The 15,044-nt window shown below is 32.6% G+C and overlaps 1 protein-coding gene across 2 annotated transcripts; it reads left to right on the forward strand.

Annotated features, from left to right (window-relative positions):
• The first annotated feature begins 1,638 nt into the window (after positions 1 to 1,638).
• Positions 1,639 to 14,771, forward strand: LOC143238013 (YY1-associated factor 2-like). Of its 2 annotated transcripts, XR_013020396.1 has the most exons (5): positions 1,639 to 1,814; positions 4,250 to 4,375; positions 7,045 to 7,191; positions 8,267 to 8,542; positions 9,458 to 14,771. XR_013020396.1 is itself a non-coding variant. In XM_076477926.1 (4 exons), the coding sequence occupies exons 1-4, from the start codon at positions 1,789 to 1,791 to the stop codon at positions 8,481 to 8,483; spliced, it is 516 nt and encodes a 171-aa protein (XP_076334041.1). In that variant the 5' UTR covers positions 1,639 to 1,788; the 3' UTR covers positions 8,484 to 14,771. The 2 variants fall into 2 exon arrangements, 1 of the variants encoding a protein (XP_076334041.1); XM_076477926.1 differs by having other exon boundaries at positions 8,267 to 14,771.
• Positions 14,772 to 15,044: the final 273 nt, after the last annotated feature.

Genomic DNA, 15,044 nt, shown 5'->3' on the forward strand with positions numbered 1-15,044 from the left:
GTAAAGCAATATTTGCCTTAGGTAAAACCTTGTTGACTATCCAATAGAATTCTAAACTTTGTTAAATGATTTAGCAAACCATTTTTTAAACAAATTTTCCAAACCTTTTTCCACAAGTGATGTAAGGCTAAAATTATTGGGACAATTTTTATCACCTTCCTTGAACAAAAGAATTAAATTAGCTAGCTTCCAACTCTTTGGTACCTGCTAACTATTCAAGGACTGATAAAAATAATATTCAATCTTTAACCACCTTTAAAATCCTGAGGGATATACTACCTGGTCCAGGAGACTTAACCCTTTCTTAAACATCCCAGAATTAATAAAATCGTCTTGTTTGATATCGTTTTCATTTATTAACTTTTCAAGATTTCGAATTAGTGTGTATAATGCTTTTTATTTATTAATCCAGCCCCGCATGGTCAGATAGTTAAGGCACTCAATTTGTAATCCGAGGGTCTCGGGTTCAAATCCCCGTCACACCAAACATGCTTGCCCTTTCAGCTATGAGGGCGTTATAAAGTATTGACCAATCCCCCTATTCGTTGTTAAAAGAATAGCCTAAGAATTGACAGTGGGTGGTAATGACTAGCTTCCTTCTCTCTTGTCTTAAACTGCTAAATTAGGGACGACTAGCGCAGATAGCCCTCGTGTAGCTTTGCGCGAAAAACAAACAAACACGCATCCAATAGTTTTTAACTTTAAACACAACTTTTGGAAAAATTGAAGCACAAGTGATCAACCAGATATTGACTGTAATCTATAAAAGTTGGGACAAACTTAACTAAAAAGTTGCGTAGCATAGATTTCTGACACTATGAAAATTTAGACTGCGATTTAAAACTTCGTAAACTTTTGCCATAAAAAGAAAAGAACAATAAAATAATATAGAATATTTGTGATGACGAGAAACCCGCTTGAAGTAAAAACTCTTTTTGTTAGACTGAAGATGACTTAAGAAGGTTGAAACGTTGTTCTGTAGTTTATTTTAATTAAAGTTTTAATATTCATATTAGCCGCCTTGTAAATACATAATATAAATTTAAAATTGTTTGGTTTGTTTTGAATTTCGCACAAAGCTACTCGAGGGCTATCTGTGCTAGCTGTCCCTAATTTAGCAGTGTAAGACAAGATGGAAGGCAGCTAGTCATCACCATCCACCGCCAACTCTTGGGCTAATATTTTACCAACGAATAATGAGATTGACCTACATTATAACGCCCCTACGGCTGAAAGGGCGAGCATGTTTGGTGCGACCGGGATTCGAACCCGCGACCCTCGGATAACGAGTCGAACGCCTTAACCCACTTGATCATGCTGGGCCCCTATTGGATGCCTATCTAAATAATTAATTTAATTAGTTATTTTACATTAACCGTATAATGCAAAATATCAGTAACACAAAAAAAGAATGAAACTTCAACCAATCAAAATACTTGTTGCATAAAATGCAACAATTTTTTTTATTTGATTTTATGAGTTATTAAACGCCTAATACGATTTAATATGATCGTTTTTGTTTATTTATAATTTGATGTTTTATTTCGGCAAATTAAAAGTAATAAACGTTTATTTACATTTTATGACGATTTCTATGGCGGTAAAAATATATTCTTAACCTCCATGGTGATTTCCCTAGCGAGAATCCGAGAAAGTGTCCGCCATTTGCTACCTGAGGTATCATTAAGTCTTTAGACAGTATCGATTTTCAAATTTTGATATTGAAGTTTTCAGATATTAAAATCATCATATAGCTTTTGAAAGGTGTAATGTAATACAGATTTTAAAATGGAATCAAAGAAAAGTCCAAACAGGTAATGAGAAACATATAATTTTATTACTATTTTCAGAGCTTCAAGTTTGCGAGTTCAGTATAATTTAGAAGAATGGTGTGTGTAAAGAAGCAAACCAACTTGTTAATAACAAGTAGATATGAATCTTTCCCGATTTGTATTTCCAAAACACGACCGTTTCTTATTTTCCAGAACTTAATACCAATAGTAACATTTTTGTAACGTTAGAGGTGTTCTTCAATTGTTTAAGTCTTCTATTTTCAAAATAACCTTAAGAGTAATCACTGACATTGACAATGGAGTAAAAATATTCTTTATAAGGAACGAACATTCAAAAAAAATTTTTTTTTTATTATAGTAAAGTTTTAGTTTGTTTATGAACAGTTTTGTAATCCATTTAAATTAAGGATCAGTGAATTTTTATGAATCAGCATACATAACATATAAAGAGGTTATGATTTCATTGTGTAGCCCACTGGTTATGCTACATTTGGAGTATTGTGTTTGGTCTTGGGCTCCTTACCAGGGGAAAGGTATTGAATTGTTGGAAAGGGCTTGGAGGAGGGCAACTATAAGTACTAGAAAGATATTTTGGATGTAAAGGTTGTCATACAAGGTTGTTGAAAAAAAAAGAAAATAATTAAAAGGGATTTAATTGACATTTTTATGATTGCTAAGGTAATTGATAGTGAGGATGCAACATGTTCTTGGTATGTAGTGGTGAGTGTGATAGGGCTAAGGAACACAAACTTAACAATTTAGTGTCTTTCTAAGATAAGCAATCACCTTCAGCTAAGACAGTCAGTGGTGTATTTAGGTAGGAGTTAAAGGGGGCTTAGCCCAAGGGCCTATGGTTTTAATGAGGATCTGTTGATAATTTTATTCTGTGTAAAATTACATGGGATATAAGGCCCACAAAAATTATTAACCCATGGGTCCATACAACCTTATATCTGCCACTGAAGACAGTTTTATCATCTTAAGTAGTAGGCCTATGAAATGGGTTACTATCAAATATGACATACAGTAAATTTAAGGGAAAGCTTGATAAATATTTAAATGATATGAGTTGCTTTTTAAAGTTTAGTGAATGGTATGGCCTAGATGTACCAACAGATTGTTCTTAAACTTTTTAATTGTATCTGTTATATTGTAGTAATAACACTAATAGTTCTGTTGAAGTGTCTTTATTAGTTAAAAATGAGTGAACTTAGATTTTTCTGTTTTTTCTCTAACTGTTGATACCAATGGAAGATTCAAATCATATGCATATGGTTCATGTCCTCTAAGAAAGTATATTAAATTAGCAAACATTAAGAAAGTTTCTTTTGACTTAATTCATTGCATGAAATATAAATTATTTTTAACACCTGTCACAATCAGATTATTATACCATTAGTTTATAGTTTTGTGTTTAGTCATTCAAATGGTACATGTGGAGTACCTGTCTGAAGTTAACATAATACAAAAAATATATTTTGAATATAGTACTCAGTCTATCAGATGTTAGTAAGGTAAAGTTAGAAAATATTAAGTTTGAATCTAAACAGTAAATTTAAAAAGTAAGTACCAGTTGTGAATGTTGAATTACCAGACTCACTTCATTACTCAAGTTTTGAAAAATTAATTTACATTAAAATTGAAAACAATACATCTAAAATAATTGTGACTGCTAAAACTCACAGAATAATAATGATCTCAAATATAACATTTACAATTTTGTTTGTATTACACAGCTATAACAGAACAAATGAATGAGTTCAAAACATCATAAATGACCTTTTCCTTTTCATCACAGCTGGCAAACTGATGTATTTGTAACTGATTTTCCAACTAGTTTTATCCTTACAGGCTTTACCATTTCATTCATTAAAAAGTTTAACTGTATTACTTGTTAAATATGATAAGACCCAAAATGATTCATTTTTAACAGAAGTTTTGTGTGGTGGACTTGTAACATTATAATAACAATTTGTGGAAGACTTTTCTCATGGTTGTATAAACAGTTTGTGAAAGGTTAATAGATTACTAATAGTTTGTCATGGGTACGTTGATGATAGAAGCTTTTTATTTATTTTTTAAAGCTTTAATGCTCACTAATTTTGGAAGGTTGATAAATTCATTTAAGTAATTTGAGATGTGTAAAGCTTGTACATAAAGACATTATTACTTTCATAATAGTCATCCAGTGGAATAGCTTGCCTTCAGGTGTGGTACAGCCTGCATCAGTGTAAGAATGTAAGAGGATGTTGTGTGAAGCACTTTATAAATCAGAATTAGATGCAAGATTAGAGGTTTTTTATAAGTAATGTAAATTACACTAGTTACAGAAAATGGGGTTGACTAGATGGGCTATTTAACTCTTTGTTGGTCTTTGAAAGTGAAATGAAAATCTTGTTTCTTTTGTACATTTCTAGAATATTGTTGTCAAACACTTGGTGCTTTATTTGTTACAGAAGAACCAGAAGACAGTCTAAAACAGGTGAAGAAAGCTACTGGGACTGCAGCGTTTGTACTTATCGTAATACTGCAGAAGCTTTTAAGTGCTTGATGTGTGATGTGAGAAAAGGGACTTCTACTCGGTAGGTGTACAGAAGCAGATACTCGGTGAATGTACGGCAGAGTGTGTTATGATTTCTTGTATTAGGTGGCTTGATAAAACATTTTATAATTATAGTTTCTTCAATACTTTTCAATTACAGAAATAGAGTTAGTTGAGCTATAAATATCTTAACAATGCTTGTCATCTCTTGTAACACTAGTTCGCTCTAGAACACTACTCAAAGATTTAGAAAAACAATTTAGTTTGGGTCTACATATGTAGTCCTTAACTTTTTGATACCCTATGGAAAATATCTAACTCAAGGAGACTTATCTCAAGACAAAAGTTCCTTGTGTTCCCAGTAGTTTCCAGTTTCCTTAAGTCTCTTTGAGTCCTTTGTCCATAACAACCGTTCTAGTTACCTAATTGGCTTATTAAATTACGCTACATGCCCTTTCTCAACACGTTTGTGACCTTAGTCTTGTGTGCCATGTATTACCTGTGTCTGAAATTTGCTGCTGGCCTGCAGACATTACCAATTGGGGTTGTTTGCACTGATTATTCACAGGATGCTTTATCATTCTACTTAGGTCCTCAGATCGGTTCTTTCTTGCTAAGACACTATCAGACAAGGAAGAGATAAATTCTTTTCACTGCTTCATATGATCACTATTTCTCACTTTTATGGCCAGTCATATTTTGATTACTTTTTATGTCCAGTGAGAATCTAGTCAATAACTTTATTTGCTCTGGTCATTCAGTTTCCTAGGATTTATCCCTGGTTACATTGACATGGATGTGAGACTAATTCATATCCCTTATTCTGGGCTCTCCTTGAGGGTGAGGAATTTTCTGCTATTCATGTCTAATCGGATTCATCATATTTCTATATCATTTGCAGCTTGGTTGAATTGTCAGCTGAAGGACATTGTGTGGGCTGGTATGTGAACCTTTCTTATGTCTCGCATTACTTGTATGATCTGGCAGTATCTTCATTTGAGGGTTTTTAACTATTCTCTGTAGCTATTTTACCCACTTTAACCAGATTATATAGAGAAGTATTTTAATTTTTGTGTTTATCTCTACTTTACCTTTCATGGTCTATTACTTTGTTTTTAAAGAATTTCTCTGTGACAAGTGTTGCCCAGACAGATGTGGTTTAGTGAATATAATTCCACATTAGCAACCATTAATTCTGTATACTTTATATAGGTTGCATCAGACTCTGTAGAAAAGAGATGTTCCATAAGACTGTTTAGTGGCTGGCTAGGTGGTATTACTGTACTATGGTAAACCATCACTCATGGACTATCATGAGTACATCATAAGGGGATCCTGCTCAACATTGTACAGAATATATCATGTTCTTTTGATTTTAAAAATGTGGGAAACTTGATTCACCTATTGCACTGTTTCCAGGTCATCCCCAACTTGCATTACCCCCAGGTTCTTCAAGTATAGCTAAGAAGTCCTTGGTTCCTAGTCACTAGGGTCATGGACAGAGGCTTTCCCCTAAAATGTTAGAGTGAATTTCTTCCACTCTTGTAGAAGAGGGCAAAGTTGGGGGGCTCTCTGGATGTTTTTTTTCTCAGATGTCATTGGAAGCACTAGCCTACAAAGGAACCTACTCATAGTTCCAGTTCAGATTTGAAGCTCAGTTGTCCAGTTGGTTTGAGCATGGCCCTTCTTTTTGATCAATATTAGTTCAGTACATTGTTCATGGAAGAAGGTCCATGGTCTCCTCGTAATTCCAAGTGCAGATTGATTTTCTCGTGGGTCCTTGGTTGAGCACAGTTTGTTCCATGTTCTCCCCATAATTCTGAGGGCAAGTGGACTTCACCTTGCCAACACTGTTGTGGAACAGGGATTAGTGTTCAAAATTTCTGACCAGATATTTTGTTTCCTCCAGTTATGTGTGGCATAAAAGATCTTGTTGGGATGTTGGTCTAATTCAGGTTGAGAAGGTCTGCCAACCTGAAGGGGTCCATTCATAAGTACACATGGACATGTATACAAGTATTGGCCCAATTGCTCCAATCAGCAGTGTGGGATGCAGGTTTCATGGCCATATAATTGCAACCCCAAACAGTAGAACCTAGACTATCTGGTTGGGTCCTGGCCAGTAATGATGATAAATTGTGTAAAATTCCACCCATAGTACATGATATAAATTGTGGATGATGAACATACCTGTTCTGTATGTAGTGCATTCCCACACTTAAATAGGTATATGAAGAGACAAATATGGTGGAAAGAAATACTTGTTGGTTGAAATTTTGACTATAAAATATTATGATCGGTTTGTTCCAAGAAACAATATTGGTTGTGTGTTCTGGTCATTTATATCACAGAATAGTTCAAGAAAAAATCTTCAAGAGTTACTGAATTGTGCAAGTTTTTTTATGTGTGTATTTGAAAGGCATGTCTTGTGTATTACATTTTAAATTTATTCAAAGTTATCAAACTAAGAACATATTTCAAATTGAACTATTTGTATCTAGTAATACAGGAATCAAAGAATTGGAACACTTGTAAAAATAACAACAACTTGTATTTAATGAAATAAACTAGGATTATTTCAAATGTACAAATGTACCAACCTCAACATGATAATTTAATAATTAGAATTGTCTCTTGATTTTTTTAATACTAAATTAATAAAAATCCAGTCTTTACGTGATGAAGTGTATGGACCTTGATTTTATATAGGAAACCACGGCTTAACCCGCAACTTGTATCTCAGCAAGTTGTTCACCATTATACTCCACCCCAGGCCAAGCAAAAAATCCCTTCAAAGTTGGAGAAAAAAAATTTGGATAACTCTTCGACAGAAGCTCTACCAAAAAAGAGAAATAGGTAAGCATTGTCTCAACTGTTATTAAGATTTTATATTGATGTTCCAAAGTAAAGGTGGTATCCTTCTGTTATGTGGTGTGTAATGATGCTGCTCAGTTATTTATTTCCACTGCAGAAGGAACAGGAACATTTATTGTATTTATAGCACTGGAAAATATTACTAAGCTAGTTTATGCAAGTTGAGATGAGATCTTGAAGAGTGAGTGTTAAAGCTATTAGATAGAGTTGGAGATTTTAACAACAGATATTAGGACTTCTTCACAGAGTTTGGGATCTTCAAAAGGATGTTCTAATGTTGTCTAACAGAGTTTAAGACTCATACAAGGATTTGCTGACTGTTATTAATCAATTTTGATGAACTGAATAGCTTCTTTAGAGTTTGAGATCCCAAGAAGGATGTTTTGAATTTGTCTTTGAAGTTCTCTTTAGGATATACTCAATTGTTTTACAGAGTTTAAGGCTTTGAACAGGATTTGCTCAAGTGAAACCGTTCATTATAAAATATATAAAATATTTATATAACATATGAATATAAGAGATACATGTTTTCTTTTTTTTTTTTTTAGTAACAAGGTTTTTGGTAACTAGTTGGGTAAGCTTTGGATTAGGTTATTGTACTCAACCACTTAGAAGTAGGAATGAGCTTCTTATTAATATTGTTACACATGATAACCACCAGATGGAGTCACCTAAAGAAATTATATCAGGGCTTTAATAGTGTGATGTACTCAAAAACAAGTAATAACAAGATTCATGAATACAACAAGAAAAAAGACATCCCAGTAGCTTGGAGAATCATATAAGCTGACATTACCACTGGAATTAATTTTCAATGAGTTAATATATTAAAACTAAAATAATTTTTTATTTTGACCTTCATTGATACTAATTGTATATGAAAATTACTTAGTTGTCATATTTAGACTATTGAATGACAAGTACTTGTTTTTTTGAAAGAATGTTTATGATGTTTGTACTACATGTGTGTTGAGATATATTCACAGTGCTTTTGTGTATTTCTACAGTGTATAAAAGTCAGTAAAGTGTTTTTACTTTTAACTACAACTTTTTATAGACCCCGACTAAAGAACGTGGATCGCAGCAGTGCTCAGCAGAAAGCAATAACTGTGAACAATGTCACTGTTATTATCACGGAATTTCAACCAAAACATACAGTATCATCAGACCACAATGGAAGATTGTCCAGTGGCAACACTTCAGACAGTGGCAGCATGTCTGATTCCACCAATCACAGTGATGTTAAAATTGGATGTCTACACTCAGATAGATGAGTGTGTGCATAATTAGCATCCAGCGTGGTTTTGTTTATAGTTAGAGATTCTTGTAATAAGTAAGTTATCAAGTGGAATTTACATAATACATGAACTTGTGAGAATCACTGATAATATTTTGGTGTTTGTTGATTAGACAAACTGAAATTCTTAATGTATTTTGGTTTTTTGACTTGTGCATAACAGTATTTTGAAGATTTTATGCAGTTATTTGTAAATATAGCATGAATATTACTTGATGTATAGAAGTGTTTAATTTTAAATTAGCTGTTTTCATCTCTGTATTTTAGGCATTGGACATAAAGTTACGACAGTGTCAACTCAGGCACTGTACTCATCCTTTCATAACATTCTTTTCTTTTTGTTATCATTTATACACAAAAATATCACTCATATGGTTTTGTATTTTAATGAACATTGATATATTCTTAGCTTTTAGAAAGGCATGCAAAGAAATCGAACAGTTTGTTCAAGTTTAATTTTTTTCATGCCTCTTCTAAAATTGAATATTTTTTCCATGCATTTTTGAGAATATATCTTGTGTAATGCAAGTTTTTATGTATCTTTGTATTTCTTATTTTGTACATGCATGTTGATCACTTCCATTATTTTACTGTGCCATGTGTAACCCTCGTGCAAGGTTTTCTTAAATTTTTTGTATTTTACTTTTTTTGTTCACCATCATCAGTACTGAATCCTAAATTGTTTATGATTTTGGACATTATCTGCTACTCTAAAGGTGTACCCCAGTGACACAGCAGTATGTCTATGGACTCTCACCACTAAAAACTGGGTTTTGATACCTGTGAAGGGCAGAGCAGAGATAGCCCTATTGTGTAGCTTTGTGCTTAATTCAAAACAAACTCTAAAAACACAGTTTTCCATTGTATTTATCTTCAGTACTAACGTTAGCTTTTTTGTCAATCTGAATATATTCTTTCTCTGATAATACTTTTTTTTCATGTGTTATCTAGTATCTGGACTTTCTCCATACCAAGCCAAACACTGCCCATTTCATTCCTTGCCATCCTAAACACTGCCATTGAAAGTTGTATGATTTTTAAATGTTTACAACAGTAGGAATGATAAACATAATAAGAACATCTTTTGTTACTGGTATATTTTAGTTTGAAATGTATTTGGCTCAGCTCCTAATAAATATTACATTAATGTAATAAACTTAAGTTGCAAGTGTTTCAAAGTCACTTTCACTCTTCAGGAAATTGGTGGACATAGTGTTTTCAAATTCAGGTTGTAGTTGACTAATTGGATTACAGGGGAAGACGATGTATGTGTTGTAGTTACTCGTTAAAGGTTAAATTTGGATGAAGTATCTTGTATCCAAGGGTACTGTTTAGTGTGATCATAATGCCATTCTAACACACCACATGACTATATATGGTCATACTCTACATATTGCATACAAAACATGTTCTAAACAGTGGAAGTTATAAAACACTCAGTATAATAATGTTTCTATATACTTTAGAGTGAAAATATTAAGTAACCATGATTTCTAAACTATCAATATTTTATAAGTCTGTTTCTTTTTACTCCTGTGAACAGAAAACATGAGAATATTATTAATTTCTGTTTTTGTTTTTTATGTTTCTCAAATTAATTTTCAAGGTCATTCTTTTGTTTTGAATTTCAAATGCAAGTTCTTTGGCTATTCAATAAGATAAAATTTAAGATGATAAAATTCAGGGCTTGAAATTACTGGCAGCTATATGGTAAAAATTCAGCAGATACTGTTGTAATCAGTGGTTGTGTAAGTAGTAGAATTTACTAGCCGGTTGATAATAGTACCATCGTGATGAATATTCAGAATACTTGTGAACAGTGGTCAAAATTATTAAAGAAAAATGTTGGGTCCAGGAATATGATTTATGGTAGAAACCACATTATGGAAAGTGATTGTGAGGTTTATTGTAGTAGCTATACTATGATAATTTATAAGTCTGTTCCAGTAGCCATGCTATGATAATTGATAAACTGTTGTACTAGCCACTCTTATGATAATGGATAAGCATGTTGTACTAGCCACACTATGATAATGGATAAGCATGTTGTACTTGCCACACTATGATAACAGATAAACGTGTTGTAGTAGTCACACCATGATAACTGATAATTGTGTTGTAGTAGTTAAATTTAAAAAAGCACATTAGAGTTTTATTATAATACGTTTTAGATTTCATACAAAGATGGATAGTTATGACAACCACACATCAGAAATCTGGTAATATTTTAACAAATGTAAGATCAAAAACAGATTACATCAACTGACTAGCTATGTCTACTAACAACAGCTATTTGTGAATGGTTTTTTTGTTTTTTTTTGTCATCGTCCAAAAAATTTTCTTGAGTCACTTTTCTGGTAAGTAGCAGATTATCTACTGCTGGTCAGAGAGTTAGGTGCAAGCCCTGTATATTGTGTAGTACAAGTTTTTGCACTAAATTTCATTAGGTTTCAAGGACTTATTGTGATATTAGCCAGGAATGGCTGATTAAGTTGCCAAGTGTTAAAGCATATAATCGTTTGGTGAGTGGTTAAAGTTTACATTGAGTGATGATATTCACTTTGATGGGGATTTTTTTCTCCATAGAAGTAAAACATTTGTGGTTTTGGTTTCTATTTTATATAGAGGGATGACTGTGACAGATTGTTTTAGTATGTTGTTGTTTAACTTTCATTGTTACTGCTAGTACTGCCTGTTATTGGTGTCTCATCCGCTATGTGTGATGTCATTTCTGGGTTTAGATATTTTTAAGTAGTTTGTAAAAGTAGTAGCAGTTAACCTTTTCCAGATAAATATTTCCATATTATAATCTTAGCTGAACATGTGACTTGATTCATCTTTTCTACATTAATTGGTATAAATGATTAATCACAGTTAACATTTCTGATTATTACTGGTTTAATTAATCCAACTATTCTAGTAATTGAAATATTACCATTTTCTCATTAATTTTTACAGTTTATTCTAGGTTAATAAACTTTAGGAATTATTGCCTGTTACTAATTTTGTGTATTCTAACTGTCCAAGTTTTCTGTGAGAATAATCAATTAGTTTAATGTGATTGATTAATGAGCCTGATTGTCAAACAATTATTAAAATCCATTAATTGCTCAGCTGTGATGTGAATGAGTTATATTACTTGATGAAAAATCTTACAACTCTGATGTTATGTAATCAGTATTTTATTAAAGACAATAAAATACCTAATTTCTGTGAGATGTGATAGGAAGTGCTGTTTATGTAGCTTCGGAGTTACATAATGTTAGAGCAATAAGTAGGAATAGGTGAGCAGTTCAACTACTTTTTAGTCATACCAAAGTTAGCATCACCTTCCTGTAGTAACTGGCCTGTTTACTGAGCTATGTATCATATATGTTAACAGATAGCACTATCTTTTGATATGTAACAAATCGGTGGAATTTGTGGATAAAGCTAATTTTCCAATTTCTCACTTATCAAATTGTAGTTAACCTGTTTGATTTTTAAGCTCTTACCACTGTTTTACTCATTTAATGGAGAACATTTCAGTTTACTATTATTTTCTCTAAGGTAATTGTATGATATCTCAAACACCTTAAGAATGTGTGGACAGTAATATGAAACAGTATAATACAACTGCTTTTGAAAAGCCTATCTTATGAAAGTGCGTAGTCACCTTTTTTTAAACCCGTATGTTTCTCCTAACATCTTTAAGAACACAGTTATTCTCAGGCTACATCTCCGAATACTGTACAGTGATTCTGTGGGGAAACAAAATGCTCAGTTGTTATTACCTGTTCTGTGACAACATCTGATAAATTGGATCATTGTACAATTAGAATTAATGTTTTGCTGCTCAGTAGATACTAACCCCCACATTGCTGTGAAATTAGAATATTTCAGTAAATCGGTAGATGCTCAACTCCATGTTACTGTGAAATTAGAATGATGTTTCAGTAAATCTGTGGATGCCAACCCCATGTTACTGTGAAATTAGAATGATGTTTCAGTAAATCAGTGGATGCTAACCTGCTTGTTACTGTGAAATTAGGATAATGTTTCAGTAAATCTGTGGATGCTAACCCCCATGTTACTGTGAAATTAGAATGATGTTTCAGTAAATCAGTGGATGCTAATCCCCATGTTACTGTGAAATTAGAATAATGTTTCAGTAAATCAGTGGATACTAACCTGCTTGTTACTGTGAAATTAGGGTAATGTTTCAGTAAATCAGTACATGCTAACCTGCTTGTTACTGTGAAATTAGAATAATGTTTCAGTAAATCAATGGATGCTAACCCCCATGTTACTGTGAAATTAGAATGATGTTTCAGTAAATCAGTGGATGCTAACCCCCATGTTACTGTGAAATTAGAATGATGTTTCAGTAAATCTGTGGATGCCAACCCCATGTTACTGTGAAATTAGAATAATGTTTCAGTAAATCAGTGGATACTAACCTGCTTGTTACTGTGAAATTAGGGTAATGTTTCAGTAAATCAGTACATGCTAACCTGCTTGTTACTGTGAAATTAGAATAATGTTTCAGTAAATCAGTGGATGCTAACCCCCATGTTACTGTGAAATTAGAATGATGTTTCAGTAAATCAGTGGATGCTAATCCCCATGTTACTGTGAAATTAGAATAATGTTTCAGTAAATCAGTGGATGCTAACCCCCATGTTACTGTGAAATTAGAATAATGTTTCAGTAAATCAGTGGATGCTAACCCCCATGTTACTGTGAAATTAGGATAATGTTTCAGTAAATCTGTGGATGCTAACCCCCATGTTACTGTGAAATTAGAATAATGTTTCAGTAAATCAGTGGATACTAACCTGCTTGTTACTGTGAAATTAGGGTAATGTTTCAGTAAATCAGTACATGTTAACCTGCTTGTTACTGTGAAATTAGAATAATGTTTCAGTAAATCAGTGGATGCTAACCCCCATGTTACTGTGAAATTAGAATGATGTTTCAGTAAATCAGTGGATGCTAACCCCCATGTTACTGTGAAATTAGAATGATGTTTCAGTAAATCAGTGGATGCTAACCCCCATGTTACTGTGAAATTAGAATGATGTTTCAGTAAATCAGTGGATGCTAACCCCCATGTTACTGTGAAATTAGAATGATGTTTTAGTAAATCAGTGAATGCTAACTCCCATGTTACTGTGAAATTAGAATAATGTTTCAGTAAATCAGTGGATGCTAACCCCCATGTTACTGTGAAATTAGAATGATGTTTCAGTAAATCAGTGGATGCTAACCCCCATGTTACTGTGAAATTAGAATGATGTTTCAGTAAATCAGTGGATGCTAACCCCCATGTTACTGTGAAATTAGAATGATGTTTCAGTAAATCAGTGGATGCTAACCCCCATGTTACTGTGAAATTAGAATGATGTTTTAGTAAATCAGTGAATGCTAACTCCCATGTTACTGTGAAATTAGAATAATGTTTCAGTAAATCAGTGGATGCTAACCCCCATGTTACTGTGGAATTAGAATAATGTTTCAGTAAATCAGTGAATACTAACCCTCATGTTACTGTGAAATTAGAATGATGTTTCAGTAAATTGGTAGCTTCTAACCCCCATATTAGTGAGGTTTGTTCTTATTTTGTTAATTTCTCAGGTTGGGTTTTAGTGTTTGTTGAATTTATTAGTAATGATAAACTATACATGACTTATTTCTCTTAGTTCCTATGTATATATAGCTATGAATATTTATACTCAGTATGATAACCTGTTTTACATTTTAAGTTTTTAAACTTTTTTATTGGTTTCACTGGTATGAAACAAAATATACTTATAATAGTACAAGATGGTGAAGACAGGGTTTGATTAGTCATTGAAAACAGTGGTTTAAAGCTTCCATAATTTTGTAGCCGTGTATTTGGTTTGTGTAACATTAATAAACTTAGTTGTTATAGTCTCCTTTCCCTTATACATGATAAAGATGAAAAGAAATGTAGATATGTTTTAATGACAAAGAATTACATGAATATATGTGAAACCTTTTATCACTATATGTAACATTAATAGAAAATATTTTGATGTCAACTATAGTGTTTAAACAAGGGATAAAGTATATCACATTCTGTATCTGTAACACGTATGTAACAGATGTACTGTTAGTGTGTGTGTATACTACTACAGTTTTGTTAGTATACATACACTTGTAGTTTACTGGTTTAGTCTGTGTGGTTTTATCAAATTGTGGGTGGTGAATTCACTCTTAATGTATCTCACATTTATTGGAAAAGTAAATTCTGGTAAATATATTTGTTGTTTTGGTATAATTAATTACTGAAAACAGTTAAACTTGTTTAGCCACTCATAACTCACTTTTGTGATGACGAGAAACCCGCTTGAAGTAAAAATGTATTGTCAAGATGACTTGTAAGGGCATTAAAACTTAAAATAAGGTACAGAGTAATGTTTCGACTTCTTAAGCAATCTTCAGGTTAACAAAGAGAGTTTTAATACACATACCAGCCATCTTAAGAATACATAGCTCACTTTATTGTAGTATGTGAGGAGTTAACTGTGGGATT

Source organism: Tachypleus tridentatus, chromosome 1, assembly GCF_004210375.1.
Source record: "Tachypleus tridentatus isolate NWPU-2018 chromosome 1, ASM421037v1, whole genome shotgun sequence".
NCBI lineage: Eukaryota > Metazoa > Arthropoda > Merostomata > Xiphosura > Limulidae > Tachypleus > Tachypleus tridentatus.